Source organism: Tricharina praecox (genome assembly GCF_024521635.1).
Source record: "Tricharina praecox strain CBS 144465 chromosome Unknown BZA05scaffold_3, whole genome shotgun sequence".
NCBI lineage: Eukaryota > Fungi > Ascomycota > Pezizomycetes > Pezizales > Pyronemataceae > Tricharina > Tricharina praecox.
The window spans coordinates 688,708-709,402 of NW_026250405.1; the positions used below are offsets into that span (position 1 = coordinate 688,708).

A 20,695-nucleotide genomic window follows, 5' to 3' on the forward strand; every position below is an offset into this window, starting at 1 on the left:
TCCAGAAACTGAAACCGAACAGTACGGTATTCGGTGTCCCGACGGGGAACTGAATTTTACTCTAAAACTGGAACTGAAAACCGAGGCCATCCAAAGGGAGTAGCCTCATCAGATCGTAGGTATAGAACACTCTAGACCCTACAGAATACGGGTGTACTGTACTCGAATTGCATCATCATGCTTTAACTTCGTTCAGTGGGTTTCTTGAATGAGTGATGGGTGGTGTAGCTCGGCCGCTGAATTGTCGACTCGATCAAATTGCATCCAATTGACTGAATCCATCCTCAGAAGGGGTGAAGCAGCTGCGGACGCCGATCGCAGCGGAAAAGACTCGGGTCGAACGCTTGGTAACGTGACTACATAATCATTCTTTTGGGCCGCAACAAAATACCAAATATATATTGGAGGAAGAAACGCCAGCAATGGAAGTCTAGGTAAGATATAATCGAGCGCAGTAGACCAAGGAACCAGTAGATAAAATATGAACCAACAAAGCCAATGAAAATGAAAAGGAAAAAGAAACAATAGTATATCGACGAATTATGGGAAAAAAGAAGGGGAAAAAAGGTGAGGGGGTTTCCCGAGATCACCACCTATTCATGTAACCACACTATCAGTATAACGCACACCGGGGGGGACTTTCGTTTCAACTCACTCAGTATCCGAGTCATCGGTGCGATGTATACGCGTCTGCCACAACAACAGGGTGTGCGCCAGCTCCCTGAATTCCTTGACCAACGCCACGAACACGGTGCATTTCAACAATGCACTCATGTTCCTAGCGCAGTGCTCCGTGACAATGTCGCGGAGACTGGCCTTGCGGCTTGGCCATGCTTCCCCATCGGCGTATTCGTCCTCGGTCTCATCGTAGACGTAGGCCAACAACAAAACAATCTCGTACTCCCAATCAGCTCCAGAGGCATGACGCCGAAGCGCCGAAGAGATGTTCCTCGTTGCCACGTCTTTGAGCTCGGCCATGAGCATCTCGTCTGCAAACATGGCCAGCTCCGCGTGCAAGAGGAGCTGATTGGTGGCGCCTTGAGGAAACGTGTAGGTTCCAGTATACAGGAGCCCCACGAATGCCTCGAAGACTTTGGACGAGACGGGATTGGGAAGCCTCGCGGAATACGCAGAGGCTTCCTCACCATCTGCCGACAGCAGGCTGGCGAAGTAGGGACAACGCCCCACGAGAAGCTCCCGATGGAGATGGTAGGTGTCGGCCCCAGCCCACCAACCATTAATAACGGCAAAAAGCACGAGGTTCTTGAAGATGTTGGTAAGAGAATTCTGGTCAGCGGAGACTGAGGATGAGGGCGGGGTGTGATTCTTACTCGGCCTTGAACTCTTGGGCTTTGGTGGTCGGCCGCGGCTGCCGTGGCTGCCGCTTCTCTGAGATCCTGGACGACTACCTAGGAATCTTGGGGATTTTCTCTGCACGAGGCATCTTGACGGTGTGTTCGAAGCGTAAGGTCGGTGGAGAGAGAGGTAGAGTGTGTGCGTGTGTTTGTGGACAGAAAGATTGTGTGTGTGTCTATGTTGGTGAGAGAGGAGAAGGTAGGAAGAGAAAGAGAGAAGATAAAGTAGCGCGGCAAAGGATCGGCGAAAATGAAGATGAATGAGAAGTTGAGAAGCTGAGGTTTTATTCAACTTTGAAGAGCCATCTTAGCTCTCTGCTGCCACAAGCTATGATACCTCCACCGTTCGAGGCCACCCAATCCGGCTAGTGTGGCTATGATCCGACTTGCCACTCCTGTCAGCAAAAAGAAATATATACTCGAAAAAGGAAAGACAAAAGCCAGCGATCATCCAAGTCCCTTGGCTTTCGAGTACCTACCCGCGGCCCGTCACACGCCGGTGCTTCCTATCTTTTCCAGTACGAAACCCTTGCATAATACCCGTAGTCATCGTGGGGAAAAGAGTCGGTGAAATTTGAATGGGAGGATCCATCTTCCAAGCAGGTGGGGAACTTGGAAGTGCTGTTGTATTCTTGGCTTATGCGCAATGCACATGGCGCGTTGGTTCAATATTCGAATTGTGCCCCGGTAATAGTAACAGCCTCCTACATACAACCTCTTGACGGAGTCGAAACTGTTGCACTAGTTACCGGTAAGTACCACCGTTTGAGCTACGTACCGGTACATATATATTTCCCCATTGGACGGCAGCTCAAGTGCTGCATGTAGGTGGGGTTTGTGAGACACGGCTGAAGAATTTTCACGCGGTTGGAGAACCCAAGCGAATACTCACTATGCGGTGTGACCACCTGCCAGACCGCCATTCGATCCCGCTCCCCGAATAGATCCATGGGGGCATTGGCTATGCATCTACCCGTCGTCAAGGCGGTCGTGTAGGCCATATTTAAGGAGGGTAGTTCCCGACCCCACACACCACAGATGATTCCCACGATCAATTTAAACGAAACGAAAACCATGCCCATCAAGAACGTCTTCGTCTCAAACCCGGCTGTCGGTGATCCGCGCTGGAAAGACCACAATCCCATCCGCATCCTCTGGAGAATCATCGGGGACCGTCGGCGTCAACCTAGTGGTCCACGGCTACTTCATTGATGTTTTCACGTGCGATTTTCCCTCTTCCCTAGCCAAATGTTCCCTCCCTAGGTAGATACATAGGTTGCTAAAGTAATCACAGATGGCCGATCCAGATCTAGTTCATCCTCCTTTCGGCACTGGACCTAATCCTCTTCTTTAAATGCCATCTACGGCCCACCTACGCGGTATCGATCGCATCGATATGGAGCCTGCTGGCGATAATCTTCACTCTGGCCGGGTGTCTCCATGGTGAATTATATTACCAGTTACGGCACCGGTGTAATTACTTATGCGAATGTTACTCGGTTCATTGGGTACCTTATAGTGCTGTGAGAATTCCTTCCGAGGGGGTACGGGCACGGGTGCGAGTTCTGGCAATTGATTGCTGACTTCCAGTCACTCGCGAAAGGGTGTTGTACCTCACGTACCTGACGTTTGCGGTGAAGATGTTCAGACCGTGGAAGCGTGGCGGGAAGCAGAAGATTAGTCAGGGTGACCCCGAGGCCGGAGTAGGACATGGCGTTTATGAGCTGGATCCGTCAAAGCAAGGCACTGTCCAGGAGTTAAGCGCGAGGCCGCTCTGAGAGGGAAGGTCTGATGTTGGCCAATGTACATATTATGGTTAATAGTCGGGGATAGGGGTTCTTTTCATCTCGTAGGAACGAATGAGGTAGCTAGCTTTTTTTGGTCTCCTGATTATTTCAACGACTGGTTACTGAGGGCACTCGTCTGCCATGTGGTCCAGGACGAAAACCTTCTTCCAGCCTCTGTTCAGGTGGAACGATCACGGGGGAAGACAGCGGAGACAACAGTAGTGGGAAAGATTACTAAATTATATTCCTAAGTAAAAAAAAAAGAATGAAAAAAATTACCCCCAGGAGATGGCCGTAGATTCAAGGGTATATGCTCCTTATTGCTTCTCTTCAAGCTCCAAGGGGTACTCCACCCCCAGCAGATACATACACCCCATCATCATCTTCGTCCTGGCCCTACTCCTCCTCATCCTCATCATCTTCGTCCTCATCCTCATCATCCGAATCTTCGTCGTCATCATCGGTCCAGTAACAATCATCCCCCTTACTGGTCTTAAATTCCCCAGCCTGCTTCGCAACTCTCATCCCAACACCATACTTCTGATCCAGCCTCTTCTGCTGGGACCGCGACAACCTCTCCTGTCTTTCCCAGAACGCCGTATACTGCCACGACGTCTCATGCCTCCGTGCTCCCCAATTCCGACTCAGGAGTCCCCGGATGGGAGGCTCGTACGGGTAATTGCTCTCTACCCATTCTGGATCGTTGTCCTCGCATGGCGTGATAATAATTGTTGGCGGAAGGATGAGGACGTAGTCGACGCGCTGAAGTACGTATTCTTTGTGGAAGGTGTGGTAGTGGTTGGGCAGTTGTTTGATGGTGGTAGTGGTGGTGGTGGTAGTGGTGGCGGTGAAGGCGTAGACTGGGTCTGCCTGGCACAGTAAGGTTACATCCTCCGTGTAGTTCGGGTGACTGTCGGCGGGCTCTGGTGGCGGACTGTCGCGGATAGAAATGCCTTTCATGCTGTCGTCGATCTGGCTATCGAGAGAGGCGCCGCGGATATTAGGCGCTTCAACGCTGTCGTCGGTCTGCTTGGCGAAGGCAGCGTCGCGGGCAGCCTTTGCTTTTTCCCATGGAGCGGGACGCCGACGGGAAAGCCGGCGGAAAAATCGGTAGAAGGGCGTACTGGCTATGTAGGCCAGCATGGCGCGAAGTTTCTTGATAATGGGATTCATGTCGCCCACCGCTCTCCAGGGGATGTGTTCTTCGGAAAGCTGGAGTTACTGTTAGCGATGGTCCAAACCCTCAGAGTAGGAAGTTGCATGTACGTACACTGCGCGTTGTTCTGCAGTCAAGGTTCTAAATCCAAGTCGAGTGTATCGACGGTGCCAGTGGATAGTATGGGTCGGGGCAAAGAGTGTTGGTAGAGGAGAGATGTTGGTTGAGGAGAGTTGTTGGTTGAGGAGAGTTGTGGGTCGAAAGGGATATTGAGGAGAGTTGTGGGTCGAAGAGAGTTGTTGGTTGAGGAGAGATATAGGTAGAAAGAGGTATTGAAGAGAAAGATGGAGAGCTGTGGGTTGAAGAGAGATGTTGGTCGAGGCGGAATGTAAGTTAAGATGTGAGTTAGGGCGTGAACTCCCGTCACAGCAAACCTTCAAACGAGCAGCCGTGAATAGCAAGTTTTGGTGCTATTATTCTTGGAACGTTTTCGAACTCAAGCCTAGCTCCAGAAACCTTCAGCCTTTCACACTCAAAGTATATTCGCGATGCACTTCGCATGCGAGTGCTAGCTTGTGAAAATTCCCTGGAAAAGCGACGTACACGGGATAAGACCGCGTCAAACCCCGTATAGATCCATTCCGTCCCCAAGCTTATGGATATTCAGGCTTCACGGCCTGTATACATATGCCCGCTTCGGATCACGTCTTTCTTGGTAAGGTCCCTCGCCTCCTTATGAGAATTGGGTCTGTTTGGTGAGCTCTTAGTAGGCTTCGGGGTTTTCCGATTAGTGGAACTTTCCGCCTGCCTCGCCCCCCGAAAGTTATGACCGACCTCAACCATCCGAAGCTACCGTGCAAATCCAAATTGATGTTGAAACAATATGCTCTCAAGACAAACAATTACTGGCCGCGTGGCCCAATGGCAAGGCGCTTGACTACGAGTAACACTCCGATATCAAGAGATTGCAGGTTCGATCCCTGCCGTGGTCATATGATCTCATCAGTTCCAATATGTATCTTTTTGGTGTTTTAGTGGGGGGCGACGGGACGAGCACGTGAAGGACTTTGTGAGTGAGAATCCAGACCCCCGTTCCAGGGGGAAAGTGTTAGAGGATGACCTTGAGGCGGTTTTGGGAGCCTTAGGAAAGGGAAGAAACCTCCGGACGACGGTTATCCGGTGGAGATTAAACTTTTCCTTCGTCTGAGAGACTTTGAGTTTATATTGCGGCGGTGGTGGTCCAGGGAGATACTCTTCTGTAGTCACGAAGAGCTATTGAAAGCCTGGGAGCTAGCATTGTGTGATCATGTGATCTCCGTTTATCGTCAGAGTGCCACTGTACAGCAATTTTGCAAACAGAAAGTTCGAGTTTAGTGATTCGTTAGCATCCGATGTGTTCGTTCGAGGCTGGTTGAGACAAATCTGTACAAAGGCCGCAGCGAGACCGGTGCTCTTTCTCCGGTACTCTGTCATGTCACTAAGCCCGGTACTGGCTCGTATCTTGTTGAGCCGATCCCCACATAGAGCAGTCCTGAGAACGAATGGCATCCCGACAGCATTTCCCAGTGGGCTAGTACATCATCACATACGGGGGGTCGGAATCGGTGAGGCCTCGCCTATCAGTCGTCGGGTAGGCAACTCCACCTTGAATGATTCCTCATTCTTCTTGGTCCATTAGTTGGGGCAGAAGGGATCCTTGCGGGTATTAGACATCAGGAGGATGCGGGCGACAAACACCCTTGGTAGTTAACTGAGAGCAGAAGATAAGGTGCATGATGTTCCTCGAGTTGCTATGAAAGATTCTGTAGTCGCAAAGCCTGTGGAGGATGTTGGTACGGTAGCCATGTTCAGGAGGGTGTCCCAATCGGTGAAAGCGTTGGTCCTGGTATGGAGAGCAGTTAAGAACATGTTTCTCCAGAGTAACGAGTTAGAACATCCTTGTATGTAAAAGTTTACATCATACTTCTACATACCGCTCAAATACCTACCGCTCAAATATCTACCGCTCAAATACCTACTCGACAGTGTGCAAGAGATGTTTAGGACTGCTGTTAGGTATTATGGACTCACGGAAATAGCATCGAGGGGTTGAGACGACTTTCGGTTACCTCAAATTCCAAATTGAATCCACTCAACTCTCTGTCACCCGAGCACCGTCCAGCGTCTGCTAGTGAACCTTTAAGTCACGTGTCCGGTCACCGGCCCTATCCTATGTATCTTATCGTTAGCTTAGCTTACCCATCTTCAGCCGCCAACCTCCATTATCCCACGCAGCTTGAGCAAGCACCTTCAACCACAGCACACCCTCACCTCCCTCCATCCCCAATCATGTCGTCCGACCCAATAAATGCCTACTTCGAAGGCCGGGCAGCTGCAAACCATACCGTTGTTCATGGTACCTTTCTTCATCTGTTCTTTCTATGCCTGGGAAGGTCTTGTTAACCCCACTAGGCGCCCCACGTTTAGACCTTGAGACCTACATCGCGAACTACCATGGTGCGACACCCTCGAACATCATCCCCATTGCTGGAAGCTGATGTATCTGATACTACAGGCCGTACGCAAATCAGCCGTCTGATCCATATCGCCACGCACTCTGTCCCACTCTCGGTCGAAGCCGTGAAGATCGCCATCAAGCTCCTCAAGCAAGGTTCCGACGTCAAGTGCTACAGGCTTGCAGTCTCGTTCCTACAGAAGATCGCTCCGAACGATCCCGATGCGAAGCCGGATGAAGAATGGGCGGATAGGACTACACGTAAGGTTGCGGCCGAGACGGAAAAGATGGAGGCGGCGTTGAAGAGCTACAAGCATAACTTGATCAAAGAAAGCATCAGGGTATTTTTCAGCGCTCCGATCCCATGCTCTCTCTCTGTGAATGCGGCAACTGACGGGTTATCTTTGCGCAGATGGGCCACGAAGACTTAGGCAATCACTACTACGCCTCGGGCGAGCTACCTAACGCGTTCAAGTCGTACAGCCGCATGCGCGACTTCTGTACGGCTCCCAAACACGTCCTCGACATGTCACTTCAGATCATCCGCGTTTGTGTTGAGCAGGGGAACTACATGTCGGTGCAGTCCCACGTTTCAAAGATCGGGAACCTTCAGAGGACGCCGGACGAGGAAGAGGAACTCAAACCGAAGCTTGCCGCCGCCATGGGACTGGCAAACCTCAGTAACAGCCACTACCTGGACGCTGCAAGATGCTTCCTCGATTGCCCGTCGACACTAGGTAATAGCTTCAACGAGGTTATCTCGGCCAACGATGTCGCAGTATACGGTGGTCTGTGCGCTCTAGCGTCTATGGACCGCAGCACCCTCAAAGCAGAGGTTCTTGACAACAGTAACTTTCGATCCTTCTTGGAGCTGGAACCGCAAATCCGTCATGCCATCTCATACTTCTACACGGCAAAATACAGCAACTGTCTACAGATTCTAAACGAGTACAGGAATGACTACCTACTTGATATTCACCTTACGCGACACGTGAAGTGGCTCTACGATATCATCCAATCCAAGAGTATTGTACAATACTTTATCCCGTTTTCGTGCGTCACTTTGGCAAGCATGGCCGAAGCGTTCGATACCAATGAGACTCAACTGGAGAAAGAGCTGGTGAGCATGATTGGCCAAGGAATCCTGGATGCTCGGATTGATACCAAAAACAGAGTACGTGGTTCTATGTTTCGTTCCCGGGGTCTTCTTACTAACAAACGAAGCTCCTCGTGGCGAAGGAAACGGACATGCGGGCGACGGTACACAAAGACACCCTTACGATGGCACGCAACTACGAACGGGCAGCACGGCTTAAGTTGGTGAGGGTGAACATGGTGCGCGCGGGGCTGGAAGTCAAAGGAGTGAAAGGACAGAATCACGCAGGAATGCCTTTCCAAGAGGGTGGCCGCGCTATCGGCAGTCGGCCGCCGGGCTTCTTAGAGAGATTCACATAGGCTGGTCCGCGGGGTTTTCGGGCGTTTCGTTTTACTTGGAGGTTAAAAGGCTCATTTCATGATTGATGTTTCTGGTGTCGTGCTGTGTCATAACTTGCCTTTGCCACAATTTCTGGGTTGTTTTCATGAGGCATCTGCACTGTTTTTAATGTTGCATGAATGGAGAATTGGCTGGGTGACTATTGCAATTAAATCACTAACCGCGATTGACGCATTCTTGAGTGACGGTGTGATACCTGCGCTTCAGCGGTGATCCATTCCACAAAGGCAGTCTAGTGGATTGTTCTCGTATCATCCGGCTCTCCGCTGTGCGTTTACCTGGTAAAACTCCCTGCTCCTTGACTGTCGGTACGGCCCGGCGGCAGCTAGATAGATCGCCAAACTTACCGATCAACAGACCTTGATTCTCCAAGCTCTCTCACCCGAGAGTCAATATGCTCTGCAGAAGCCATCCAAAGTTGCCAGTTGATTGTGACTCCCCCCCTCCCTCCCCACAAATAGATTTGTGTTTTGTCATCATGCACCAAACAGACCATGACGCACTTGACTGCAGCCCTGCTGCTCGCCTACTTCTTCACCTTTGTTATCAAGAGGTACAGAAGATACGTATTCTTAACCTCCTACATCTCCTGCAAACTCCTTCAAATCGATTTTCTCTACACGACATACATGGACAACAAGCAACCAGCCAACCAACCAACGACCACAACCGCCATTAAGCCGCAGCCGGTACTCGCGACCCTCCCGTTCGACCTCCTCCACGCGGTAATCGCACACATCCCGGACGCGTCCTCCCTCGCCGCCCTCAGCCGCACCTGCCGGACGCTCCACCAGTTCGTCGCGCGCCAACACGGCTGGCAAATCTTCGTGCAGGCCCGGTTTCCGTCGATCTACGCCACGCTATCGCCGCCGGAAGATGTCGCTGCCGTCGCCGCCGTCGCCGCGGACGCAAAGTTCTGGCAGAGACACGCGCAGGAGCTGACGCTGCTGTCGCACAACTTCGACCGTCGCGCGTTCGTCGCAGAGGTCCTGGATCCTGATGTGTTGATCCAGAAGCCGCTGAGGTTCTATGCCGCGAGGCATACTCGCGGGGATTGGAGGGGTGGCGCGGCTGCCCAGGGTGCGCACTGGAGGCCTGCCGCGCCACAGTACCATCGCTGGGCAGCGGCTGTCCAGGTCAAGGACGGGAAGCAGAGTGTCGGGTATCATCCCGTGCTGCATGCTGTGGGCAACACCCTGGGTATGGGCGCCGGTCAGGATCTGCTGATTAGGCGCCGCGGAGGGGTCAAGGAGAAGTGGTGGGTGTATGCAGATGCGGCGCACGTGGCCGGCAAAGACGATATCACGGCGATGCAGCTATTTTCGGATGCGGATTCGAACGGAGATGAGGCCAGAGCGCTGGTCGGAAGAGCTAACGGCACGATGTCGTGCATAAGGCTTTTGACGCCGGATGCGACGGCCGGTGGCGTGGGCTCCGTGGCGGTCGATATGTCCCTCAATACTAGGGGACAGCAGGTACGAAATGCGAGTATGCTCGGGGATTTGGTGTCAAGTGTGCTGGGAAATGATCTTGTTGCGCTGCATAGACTACCACCTGAAGGTGGTGGTGGGGGTGGCGGGAAGGTGATGGTGGATATCGCGAGCGAAATCACGACATGGTCGACTGAAGATCAACCATGGAGCACCCAGCTGCTCTCGCCAGGTTTGCTCGCGGTTGGGAAGAGCAGCGAGGATCCACTCGCTATTTACAGCATCACCCCGACCGGACTGACGCTCTTACGCAAGTACGATGCCTCGGGCTGTGTCGGCTGCCAGACATCCTCAGTGAATCCCATCGCGCCCTTCCCAGACATCAGAGCCAAATCAGATGTGTTCATCACGGGATGGTACACCGGTGCCACACTGTAGGTTTCCATCCTTTCCACCTCTCGGTTCCCGTGGATTAACATTCCGCAGAGTCCACGACCTCCGTTCGCCAGACTTGCACGTAGCCGAGTTCTTCGACCCTATCGATAACTCCAAGATCTATTCCCTGCTACCGATCGGACGCGAGAGGATCATCGCTGGCGGAGCCCGCCACAGTCTCCTAAAAGTGTTCGATATCCGCATGCCGGGCGGCCGCGCCTACAGCTCCCCGCTGCACCACCCATCCTTCGACGCAAACAACAGCTCCGACGAGCGCACCCACGGCTGGGCAACCTACTTGCACAGCTCGACCGGCAACCGCTACACGCCGCACCGGAACACCCGCAACGCTGTTATACGGGAATCGCCCGTGTACTCGCTCGCCTCGGGATCCCCTGGCGGTGGGGAGGTGCTTGCGGGTGTGGAGGGCGGGGTCTGGGAGTTCGATTTCGTCGGAAGGAAAGTGGGTACTGGCGAGAAGAGGGCGGGACGCAGGAACTGCGTCATGTATGAGTTTGAGAAGACGAGGATGTGGGTGCAGGGCCGTGAGGAGTTGATGGGTAGGGCGGGCATCATGAGGGCGACTGGCGCGTTGGATGGCCGCTGGGGACCGTTGTGAAGGCGCCGGAGCATGGGGGTAGAATCGTTTTGGTCGTTACGGGGTTGCTACAGTATTTGCACTTGTGGGATTAAGTATTGGCGGTTTTCGAAAATACAAAAGGTGGGATAGTGTGAGTCATGGCGCATGATGTTGCGGGTTAGCTACAGAAAAGAATTCATGGACAATTTTACTTTTACATCCTGCTTTCTTTCTCTCAATATCCCCGTCTCTGAACGTTCACGTCTAGTCGGCAGTCACGGCGAGCAATGTGAAGGACAGTATAGTAAATCCCTTCAACCAACGAGCAGGATACGCAGAATGAACGACGTATTATCGAATATCAATTCCACCATATGTCACTCGTTATTTACTCTCTAGCAATGATCGGAGCCCGCCGTAGAAGGAGCCATGTAAGGAACGAGCCAAGCTGCAAGCTACGAGCTCAAATACTATCCTATGGATCGTACCGCGCTAGAGTTCCAAATCGTCTCAGAAATGGCCACTCCTCCACCCACCCAGTCGCACCACCAACACTCCAGATTAGGACTATAACTATATAGTTGTTCTTTAGATACCATAAAGGGTTTCAATTATCTCATGGTGGTTGTGAGGATGGTTTAAGGCCCACTTTCCACACAGAAGTGCAAATTCGCGTGATTTTCACAGCTTTTCACGACCATACTGCCCCCCCCCCCCACCACCACATGAAATCCTGCCCTCAACCCCTAGGATTCAGAAAATATGATGCAGTCGTTCTTGAAATTGCTGTGACGTAGCGACAACCCCCAGACCTTGCGCGATCGTTGGATTTTGGGCGCAAATATCGACATTTTCACTGAACGGAACGGTAAATTTGAGTGATCCCGTGTGATTGTCAGATTCCGGCCGGCGGACAGTAGACATCTGGGGGCTTTGCTTTCCCGAATCTTTTCCCGAATCACGGGGGGTTACTCGAGTAGGTACTAGTTACTGGTTATTGCGAAGGACATCGACATGCGTCGAAGGCTGCCGATGATTACTATAGCTACATAGATAAAGTGGGTGAACCGTAGTACCGTACCGTACCGTACCGGCGTATCGTGTGTGCCTATGTAACTACGTACCTACCTGCCTGTATACGGGCGTCGGGGGCGTGCAAATTTGGTACCTACCTAGCTACAATTCGCGATCGCGACGAGTAACTTGCAAGAACTATCGGTCCTCGGAAGCCTTGCTCGGCCGGTATGTACTGAGGCCACAGCTACGGCAGCCGCTACTAGGCACTCTAGTATGTACATACCGTGTCGTGCCGTGCCAGTGCGGTGAGAGCGGCGAGTGACAGGTTGCAGACCGGCGGTGAGACCGGCGGTACTCTGCATACTAACAGCAGCAGTAGTGTGTAATCAACACCACACAAGCCCCCCCCCCCCACTAGGTCCACTAGATCCACCAGATCTACGCCCTAGGGTACAAGGAATGCGTAGTCGCCGAGATATACGTTAACGTCGTAAAATGGGCTGCAGAATGTAGTCCACGATGTCGCAAAACGCGCTGCAGAATGTAGTCCACGGTGTCGGAAAATGTAGTCCACGGTGTCGCAAAATGCAGCCCACGGTGTCGCAAAATGGGATTCCACGATGTCGCAAAATGGGCTGGTGTATAATGCGTTCTTTTGGGTAATTTGCAGTGTTATCAAATGTGTTGCATTAATCTATAATACTAAATACTCCATATGTGCCTTGTCCCCCTATGCCTTCCTACAGTTGCCTCGCTGCATACCGCACTCTCCCCGCCGCTGATAGCAGACTCTCCCATCATGGATACCATACCCCACCCGTCTCGGCAGATAGCACATTTCCGCTGGTGCCGTAGTCATCCATGTCCCTGTTCTTGCTGTCCTGCGCTGGCTGTCAACCTTTGGTCTTCCCACACTCTTCCAGCCGGGGACACTACACAACTCCTTCTCGCCGGGGGTTGTACACTGTTGTGGCGGAGTGGTGATGGAGCTGTAGGCGAGAGGAGAAAGTGGGGGAGGAGCTGTCTGTGAGAGGAGGAGCTGTCTGTGAGAGGAGGAGCTGTCTGTGAGAGGAGGAGCTGTCTGTGAGAGGAGGAGCTGTCTGTGAGAGGAGCTGTCAGCGAGAGGAAACGAATGTGGTAGTAGTGGGCATCAACTTTGGTGGGCATGGCCGGGTTGACCAAATGAGGAGGGGGACCTAAGTCGGCACCCAAAGATTCTCTTCTTCTTGATCATCATCTATCTAATAGACGGCCAACCTCCCATCTCTGGTCTCTCTTGTGTGTGTGCTCTCTCCACTGTCACCTGTGTGTGCTCCCCATCCTCGTCACGCCGGTCGACCTGGAGAAGAATCAGCAAAAGATATTGATGCCAATGGATGTATTGACGCTCATGTAAAGACAGTGTATGATACAGAAGTAAAATAGAGAGTGTACTATGTACAAAAGGACACGGTGTGATAACGAGCTTAACTTCTTGGTGACGAGGCCACAAACTTAGCGACGGTGGCCTACCGCCGCCGGTGCTTCAACAAAAGAGCCCTCGCAAGACTAAATAACCTAATATCCTCGCCATGGATCTGTTGCTCTCGTTGAAATGGGTACTATGTAGAGAGGGATGAGGTAGAGGTTGATCGTCTATTCTGTAGATGATGATGATGCTGAGAGAGAGAGGAGGTGTCAAACTTTGGATGCCTAGAGATGTTGGCACAAATACGGTCTGGTGGACGCGCATATGGTTGCGCGGCGGGCGGTCGAAGGATCTCTAAACCTATACACTACTCACAGCCGGAAATTTAGGTTCTCCCCCCCCCCCCCCCTCTACCTTCTCGCCCTTTGAATAGTTACTCATGAACGAGGCTTCTTCAATGTCCTCACATAGGAGAAGGAGTGCCGATGCGTATACCTACTCTACAGCGGCGCCGAGAGGAGACCAGACTACGGCAGTTTACCTAGGTAGACAGGAGTACTCCAACATCACCGTGATGCGCATCGCGAAGGCCAAAATCATCGCGCTGTCGACATAAACTTCAATAGACTGTTGAGGTTGGGTTTTTATTCGAGTCTCGCAGGTTTACTTGGTCATTCCTACTCGGTGACTGGAGTCATTCCTGCTAATTGACTAAAGTCATTCCTTCAATGACTAGAGTCATTCGTGATCATTGATTAGAGTCATACCCTCAATGACTCCAACTACTTCGGTTGATTGACTCTTCCAATGCTTTCCGGATGACACTTGTACGTAAAAAGACCAATACAAAAGCTTTCCTTTGGTCCGGCACTGCACCAATAGTCGTAACCACCACAGGCCCAATTTTTGGCGTGGTGAATGGTCACGAATTATGGTGTGGCGCCGTACGAATTACACTCCTGCCCGGCCGAGGTTTTTTGTCCCCCCTCAGTATGTCACCTGCGAGTAAAGCTTTGGCAGAATTCACGCATTTACTAGCAACAACGCAATTATCACAGTGCGTATCTGTCAAAAACCGATGTGCAACGCATTTTGCGACAATCCGGGTGCAATAAATGCGTGATTAGCGCATTGCTTGTACCCTAGGGACGCAGCGGTGTAAATCATGCCGAATTCGGCGTATGTATGTACAATATCTACATACAAACGAAAGGACTCAGAGATGATTCAACCAAGCCAGCAAGTCCTTACCTCTTACTTACATACATCCTACTTATTTATACTAGTAGTAGTTAGTGCAGTGCAGTGCACTCACCCGCCCGGCGCCCGCTTCTTGTGTGCTAGCCTATTGTAGCGGGCACTAGTCATCACTCGCGACTCGCACCAGGCGCCCAGGTATGTATGATATGAGGTATGTAGGATGTATGTAGGATGTATGTATGTACCGGAAGACGCTCTCCCGCCGCCCAGCTAGCCAAACCGACCGGCGGACCGACCGACCAATCAAGGGATAGGTATTCTGACTGATAGCCATGGCCACTCACCCTACCCTAGCCGGCCAACCGGCCGTAGTTACATGTCATGCTCTAAGTAACTACGGTAAATGAAACCGCGCAGGAAAAGTCGTCGTCGTCGGCGGGCTCGGCAACGGCAATGTCAGTGCAGCACACAGTACACTGCACACGCAAGGCGCGTGTACGTTTAAGCAGGCAAGCAGGCAGTGACCCAGTAGATAGATACATCTTACAGTCATACGCAGGTAACCGTGTAAGGAGCTTCCAGGACATCCTTGAGTGTGCAGAACGCCCAGCGGAGTTTGAACTTTGAGCCTGACGGCGCAGCGGCAGCGGCAGCGTATGGCATAGGTGGAAAATGAAGCGAAGGGAGCGAGGTAGAGTATCATACCTAACTCTCCAAAATGCGGCGATACTCCACCTAGATGAATAGAAAAAGGAAGCAAAGGGAAAGCGGGAGGAAGACGCGAGCGAGTGGGGTGCAGGCCCCAGGGAGCTCGAGGGACTTCGACAGGCCACAAGTGCCGTGAAAAGGGAAGGGAGGGGGGAGGAGAGGCTTGCGGCCTAACGGAGCTGGGCTGAGCTGGTGTGAAGCGGTAAGCAGGCAGGCAGGTTGGCAGGTAGTTAAGAAAGATCCAGAAACCGCCGACGGGTACGGTGCTGCTGCTGCGGCGGCGGCGGTGGTGTTGTGCAGCCGGCTGTCTCTTTGGGGTGCAATACCGCTGCTACCGCTGCTACCGCTGCTACCGCTGCTACCGCTGCTACCGCTGCTACATACTGCTCCTGCTACTGGTGTTCACTGGCTCACGAGCAGGTAACTACATCTTACCTACATAGGCGGAGAACACCGTTCGATGCGTCTCAAGTTTCCACCTACCGTTTTCTGTGCCAGGCAGGTGAAACATGCGCCAGCACTCGGCACATCTTTGCACCCACCCACCCACCCACCCACCCACCCGAACTGTTTTTAAAAACCAAACGCGGCAGATGGATCATGGATCAGCCATAGTTAGCCATAGTCTTAAGTTACTTACTTAGTTAACCAAGGCTCCTCGGAATCGGACTATGTTTGTGCGAGACTGCGAGGGCAGGGGCAACCCTCTGGAACGTAACAGCAGAAGGCCTCACATACCCACTCTACAACTCCGATCCGAAGCCGTAGCCTCGGAGTTGTGCCGGCGCAGGAGAAAGCGCGCGTATGTAGGTATGTAGGTATGTATGTAGCCTCGGAGGATTTCGCGATCGTCACCGGGGGATCGCGGTGAGCACTCTACTCTACCTACATACACACATCCATCTATAGGTGGCAAAAAACGAGTTACATACGAAGCAGAGTCGTCGTCGTCTAACGGCCCCCAAAGCCCCCCAATATCTAATGGAAGGTTGAGCGTTTTTCGCGAACCGGTCAATGTATTGCCTCCCTGGGTATGTCGCCTGTCGTTTGCATGAGATGCGATGCTTATTTCCCCGGGCACCGGCTTTTCTAATGATCATGATCACCGCCGCCGTTGAAAGTCCGGGCAAATGGATCATCCCGCAGGAGAGTCGCAGGAGAGTCGCAGAGTCGCAGGCATGTAATAAAAAAAACCCCTCTCATGGATCTCGAAGCCCTTTCGATTCGGACGGGCTGCAGATGGCGGAGAGGAGATGGGGGCGGCCGCGGCGGAGAGGGGCGGTCCCGTCCGTCCGTCCGTCCGCTGTCGTCCGTCCGCTGTCGTCCGTCCGTCCGTCCTCTGTCGTCCTGCCGTCCGTCGGAAGGTTCAGATCGCATCGACCGTATGATGTAGGTATAGTATAGTTGTTGTATGCGTTGGAGAAGGAAAAAAGGAAAATTCGCTGTCACATCAAACCCAACCCAGCGTCGTCTTTGTCGCCCGCCGCCCGTCGTCGTCATCATCCCGATCGATTCGATTCGATTCTCACCGGTAACTTCATACCTAGATGCGGTACCGTAACCACATAACGATAGATACCCTATTCGAGACCCGCCCCCCGCCCCCCTTCCCCCCACAATTCCCACGTTTCCGCCACGTTTTTATTTGATCCAACTACATACTGGCGCGAAGTGGATTGGGAAAACGGAGTTCGGAAAGGTAGATATGTATGTAGGTCTACTACTGCTTACTCTAGGTATAGTTAGTAGCGTCCGGTTGTCCGACCTTACCGAGAGCCCTATGGGGCCGACATCGAGTTCCGGACTCTGGACTTCGCCCAGCGCTGGGCTGGTAGAGTAGCATCCATGACTACCTATGTGGGTTGCGCATAATACTGGGTACTCCCAAAACTTAACCGCTGCTGGAGCGCTTACGTGCTTAGTTAGGCCCCACATCTAGTGGGGTGAAGGGGGAGGGGCCGGATGGTGGATGTGGATTACGGATTGTGATTGTGGAGTGCGAACCGTTGGCTTCGTCTGGTTGGCCGGGCTTACACGGTGCATCACTCACAGCCATCCACCACCACCACTATCAACCGAGCACGGGCTTCGATGTGAGCTTCTGTTTCTGCATCTGCATCTGCATCTGGCTGTTCCATCTCCCCCCCAGTCAACGCGCGCTTATCCGAAAATGAGCAACCGTTAGAGAGTCCGAGTGCACATCCTGACTCGGTCTGAGGCTCCCCGTTGTGTATCCAGAGTACCTATCTAGAGTAGAGGGTGTCGAGAACACGACATCACATCACGGAGGAGCCGTGTTTGCAATGCAACCGTGCGCCTGCGTGGAACCTGCAACCGACTGTCGCAGTGTCGCCGCCACCAACATCACCATCACCACCAACAACGACACACGGGGCACCCACCAGCTCAGCTCGGGGAGCTCAGCTATCGATGATCAACAATCAACAACGGCGAACACGACACGATACGAGCCTTGCCAAGCATGGCAAGGGCAAGGGCAAGGACATGGCGAGAATCAGCGACCTATTTCGGACACGCAACACCGTCTCCGCGATCAGATCCAATCAGGCATAGATATCAAGTTTCGGGCATCAGCGGTCGAAGAAAATCCGTCGAATGATGATGAATCCCAGGAGCCGGTAGGTACCCTCTAGGTAGAGTAGAGTACGGTACGGTATGTGCGGTATGTAGCAAAAAGGTTTGGTCACAAAATTCGCTAGGCAGGCAGGCAAGTATGTAGAGTGGTAGAGTAAGTTGCCTCATGAGCGCAGGCAGAGGAGAGCAGAGCTGTGCAGAGTATTGGCTTCGCTAGATATCGGCGCTTCGAGACTAGCTCATTATGCACGAACGTTGACAACGGTGGTGGAGGGGGTCGCACAGAGCAGCAGATGTCAATAATTATCAGCGACCCGCCGGGGAAGGGGGGGGGAGGGTGGGCGTGGTATGGAAACCTGACGTGTGCAGGCGGAAGCTCCATTCAGCATCGATTATTTGATCCCCCCCTGGCCTGTAGTCTGAGCCCCGGATTTGAGGTGATCCATGAGCCGAACCTACAGGGCTTTACTAGGTGCTTAAGTCAGTTAGTTAGTGAGCTCCGGAAGCGCCATTTCAGCTCCCCTCCAGCAGCTGCCGACAGGAAAGAACGAAAGAAAAAGAAAGAAAAAAAGGGTGCCTATGGTTGGGGACGCCTATAACCGGAGTAAAATGCGACATTCATTTCGCTGACAAATCACGAGTGAGTAAGTGTGTCTACGCCAAAATGAGGGTCAAGAAGTGCGGCGCAGGCAATTTTTCGAATACAGAGCAAGTAATTCTCGTAATTGTGAAGATTTTTGGGCCGTATGGCCCCATTTTTGACCTATTTGCGTGTGTCCTGAGGAGGTCCAAGTCGAACAGCACTCATGCGCGAGCTCAGTTGGGGTGAGCAAGGATCAATCGGCGCCAAGGCCTGGATTAAGGTTCAATATCTGTCACTCGTATTGTCGCTTGAAGAAAATAAAAGAGCGCTAGAGCCTTAATGCATGCTATCATTTGCGACATTCCAAAATCCTCCCCATACAAATCAGTTTTTTTCAACCCGCTTAAATTAATTCACCACGCTTTTCATTTTTATTTTACTTCTATAGCGACCTACTATAACCCTTTCTCTATCGTGCTATAGAGCTCTTTTAATTTTACTGGGTGTTGTGGTTGAGTTAAACCGAGGGTGGAGTTGGGCATTTTTTCACTCCTATTTTAGGCGTCCCCAACCATACATTACGTATTGTCCGTCGCAAGCTAGAGCCAGGCGTTCGTGGTTCTCGGGTGATGTTCCGGGCGCCGAATCCACAAAATTGGAGGAAAAATATTAAAAATTAAAAGCAATGCGCCGCGTAAGTATATCTCCGAAGGGCTTTCTATGTAGCGTGCTCTATGGTCAGGACGAGGAGAATCTCAGGACCATCATCGTATACCTAGTACCATACCGTAGTACATACCGGTAACCATGCTTCAACTCTCGTCAAAGAGCACGCGGGACAAAGTAACGATGCCTACCTGTACTAGCAGTACGGTATTCTTCCGTGCCAAAGAGCACGCGGGACGGATACTGCCATATCTACTGGTACTCTAGTTACATAGTAACGGTATGTACCTCACACTACCTACCGGTACCATATACTAGGTAGTAGTACGGCACCCTCCCGTATCTAAAACCCTCATGATGCATCTTCGGGCCTTCGGCAAATGGTCGAGAAGGAGAACATTGTCCCGATTGTTGGACTTTCTCCTCCATCTTCTCCTCCTCTTCTTTCTCCTCCTCCTCATCGCCGCCGTCGTAGCGCGGTGCTCACTCCCACTCCCCTATGTATGCATGTACATACCAGGTATGATATGTAGCATACCTCAACGATTCCTCAACGACTCCCCCCACCCCACTCCAACAAGCTCAACAGTCAAGAGTCAAGGCTGGCGCGTGGGAGATCTCTACCGGTAATAGCTATCATACTAGCAGTAGATACATGATAGCCGTGCAGCAAAGCTAGGCTGCGATCACGCAAACGGCCGGAGCGCACGTGCGGGAATGGCTGGTGGAGAACGAGATGGTTCCAGGCGACGACGGAGACCTGAGACACGGCGACGAACACGTTGGTAGGTAGTCCCTTTGGCGGATATGTAGAGATGTGTGGATGGATGGTAGGTAGGAGATCGATTCGTTGCCTTCGGATGCTTATCTATCGGATCCAGTACCGGTGTACTAATCATACGGTAAGGTGCACGTGAGGAGGTATCGTGACTCTACCGCCGCCGCACCTGCGCAGCTGCGCGGCGCAACTAGTAAAGTACCGTAGACTACCGTACGGTAGTTGCGAACCGTGGAACAGCGGCTGCCCACCCCAAACGTCAGGCCCGTCCGTCGTGTACCTAGTACGAACTTACCTAAGTCCTAGTAGGTAGTGACGGCTTTGTTTTCATCCGGCTAACTAGCCGATCTCGTCGATTGCATCGTGCATCGAGACCACCACACGTGAAAAGCTCCGATTCCCCACAAACAAGGAGGCGCGTATGTATGTACGTAGAGTAGAGTTTGGAGTAAAAGGTAAACTCCCTAAAACGATGTGCGGTGTTCCTATGCATACATTCGCCGTGCATCATCATCAGCATCATCATCAGCATCATCATCAGCATCATCATCAGCATCATCATAATCATCATCAGAGAGAGAGAGAGAGTCCATCACCGGTGATCACAATCTTCATTAGTTCCAGCGAGCGAGCGAGCGGCGATTATCCGTCCTCGGTGGTTCGAGGTGTAAGCACCAGTACTGGTACCTTGGTTATCAAGACAACCGCCGTTCGAGCAGAATACCAACAGATTGGCGAAGCGGCCTGAGCATCGCATCGCAACGCATCAGGAGTCGTTCCGAAACCCGGGCCTTCCGAAACCAGGTGATCAGGTAGGTGCTCTGGAGTAGAGTTATCTGTGTCCGGCACATCTTCCATGCTGGAATGGAATGGAAGGGAAGGGAAGGCCTCAACCCAACCCCCAACCCCCCACCTGCAACCCCCACCAGCTCTGAAGCTCGTGCGGTTTCAATAGCAAGCCACCGCCATGGCATGGCAGCACATCGCGACGCGACCGCACAAGAGGAA

General features: G+C 52.3%; 5 protein-coding genes and 1 non-coding gene across 6 annotated transcripts; 5 read left to right on the forward strand and 1 right to left on the reverse strand.

Annotated features, from left to right (window-relative positions):
• Positions 1–407: 407 nt before the first annotated feature.
• BZA05DRAFT_386818 (uncharacterized protein) lies at positions 408–2,089 on the forward strand. Its single transcript, XM_051482516.1, has 4 exons — positions 408–593; positions 656–1,263; positions 1,332–1,740; positions 1,835–2,089. Exons 2-3 carry the CDS (start codon positions 679–681, stop codon positions 1,617–1,619), a joined length of 873 nt encoding a protein of 290 aa, XP_051342938.1. The 5' UTR covers positions 408–593; positions 656–678; the 3' UTR covers positions 1,620–1,740; positions 1,835–2,089.
• A 1,449-nt stretch (positions 2,090–3,538) lies between these two features.
• Positions 3,539–4,315, reverse strand: BZA05DRAFT_441605 (uncharacterized protein; the record flags this gene model as incomplete). The annotated part of the gene is made up of 1 exon (XM_051486679.1): positions 3,539–4,315. The coding sequence occupies one exon, from the start codon at positions 4,313–4,315 to the stop codon at positions 3,539–3,541; it is 777 nt and encodes a 258-aa protein (XP_051342939.1).
• An 890-nt stretch (positions 4,316–5,205) lies between these two features.
• BZA05DRAFT_t33 lies at positions 5,206–5,290 on the forward strand. The gene has a single exon. It is a non-coding gene; the product is annotated as a tRNA-Arg (tRNA).
• A 1,262-nt stretch (positions 5,291–6,552) lies between these two features.
• Positions 6,553–8,451, forward strand: BZA05DRAFT_386824 (26S proteasome subunit RPN7-domain-containing protein). Its single transcript, XM_051482517.1, has 5 exons — positions 6,553–6,693; positions 6,750–6,794; positions 6,853–7,133; positions 7,205–7,966; positions 8,017–8,451. Exons 1-5 carry the CDS (start codon positions 6,627–6,629, stop codon positions 8,245–8,247), a joined length of 1,386 nt encoding a protein of 461 aa, XP_051342940.1. The 5' UTR covers positions 6,553–6,626; the 3' UTR covers positions 8,248–8,451.
• A 130-nt stretch (positions 8,452–8,581) lies between these two features.
• Positions 8,582–10,936, forward strand: BZA05DRAFT_386826 (uncharacterized protein). Its single transcript, XM_051482518.1, has 2 exons — positions 8,582–10,151; positions 10,204–10,936. Exons 1-2 carry the CDS (start codon positions 8,782–8,784, stop codon positions 10,769–10,771), a joined length of 1,938 nt encoding a protein of 645 aa, XP_051342941.1. The 5' UTR covers positions 8,582–8,781; the 3' UTR covers positions 10,772–10,936.
• Positions 10,937–18,904: 7,968 nt separating this feature from the next.
• Positions 18,905–20,215, forward strand: BZA05DRAFT_386829 (uncharacterized protein). The gene is made up of 2 exons (XM_051482519.1): positions 18,905–19,930; positions 19,983–20,215. The coding sequence occupies exon 1, from the start codon at positions 19,264–19,266 to the stop codon at positions 19,537–19,539; it is 276 nt and encodes a 91-aa protein (XP_051342942.1). The 5' UTR covers positions 18,905–19,263; the 3' UTR covers positions 19,540–19,930; positions 19,983–20,215.
• Positions 20,216–20,695: the final 480 nt, after the last annotated feature.

Coding starts and splice junctions, on each gene's coding strand:
- BZA05DRAFT_386818 (XM_051482516.1), top strand. CDS start 679: ATGTATACGCGTCTGCCACAACAACAGGGTGTGCGCCAGCTCCCTGAA. Junction 1,264..1,331: donor ACGGCAAAAAGCACGAGGTT/CTTGAAGATGTT, acceptor TGTGATTCTTAC/TCGGCCTTGAACTCTTGGGC.
- BZA05DRAFT_386824 (XM_051482517.1), top strand. CDS start 6,627: ATGTCGTCCGACCCAATAAATGCCTACTTCGAAGGCCGGGCAGCTGCA. Junction 7,134..7,204: donor TGATCAAAGAAAGCATCAGG/GTATTTTTCAGC, acceptor ATCTTTGCGCAG/ATGGGCCACGAAGACTTAGG. Junction 7,967..8,016: donor GGATTGATACCAAAAACAGA/GTACGTGGTTCT, acceptor TAACAAACGAAG/CTCCTCGTGGCGAAGGAAAC.
- BZA05DRAFT_386826 (XM_051482518.1), top strand. CDS start 8,782: ATGACGCACTTGACTGCAGCCCTGCTGCTCGCCTACTTCTTCACCTTT. Junction 10,152..10,203: donor TGGTACACCGGTGCCACACT/GTAGGTTTCCAT, acceptor AACATTCCGCAG/AGTCCACGACCTCCGTTCGC.
- BZA05DRAFT_386829 (XM_051482519.1), top strand. CDS start 19,264: ATGATGCATCTTCGGGCCTTCGGCAAATGGTCGAGAAGGAGAACATTG.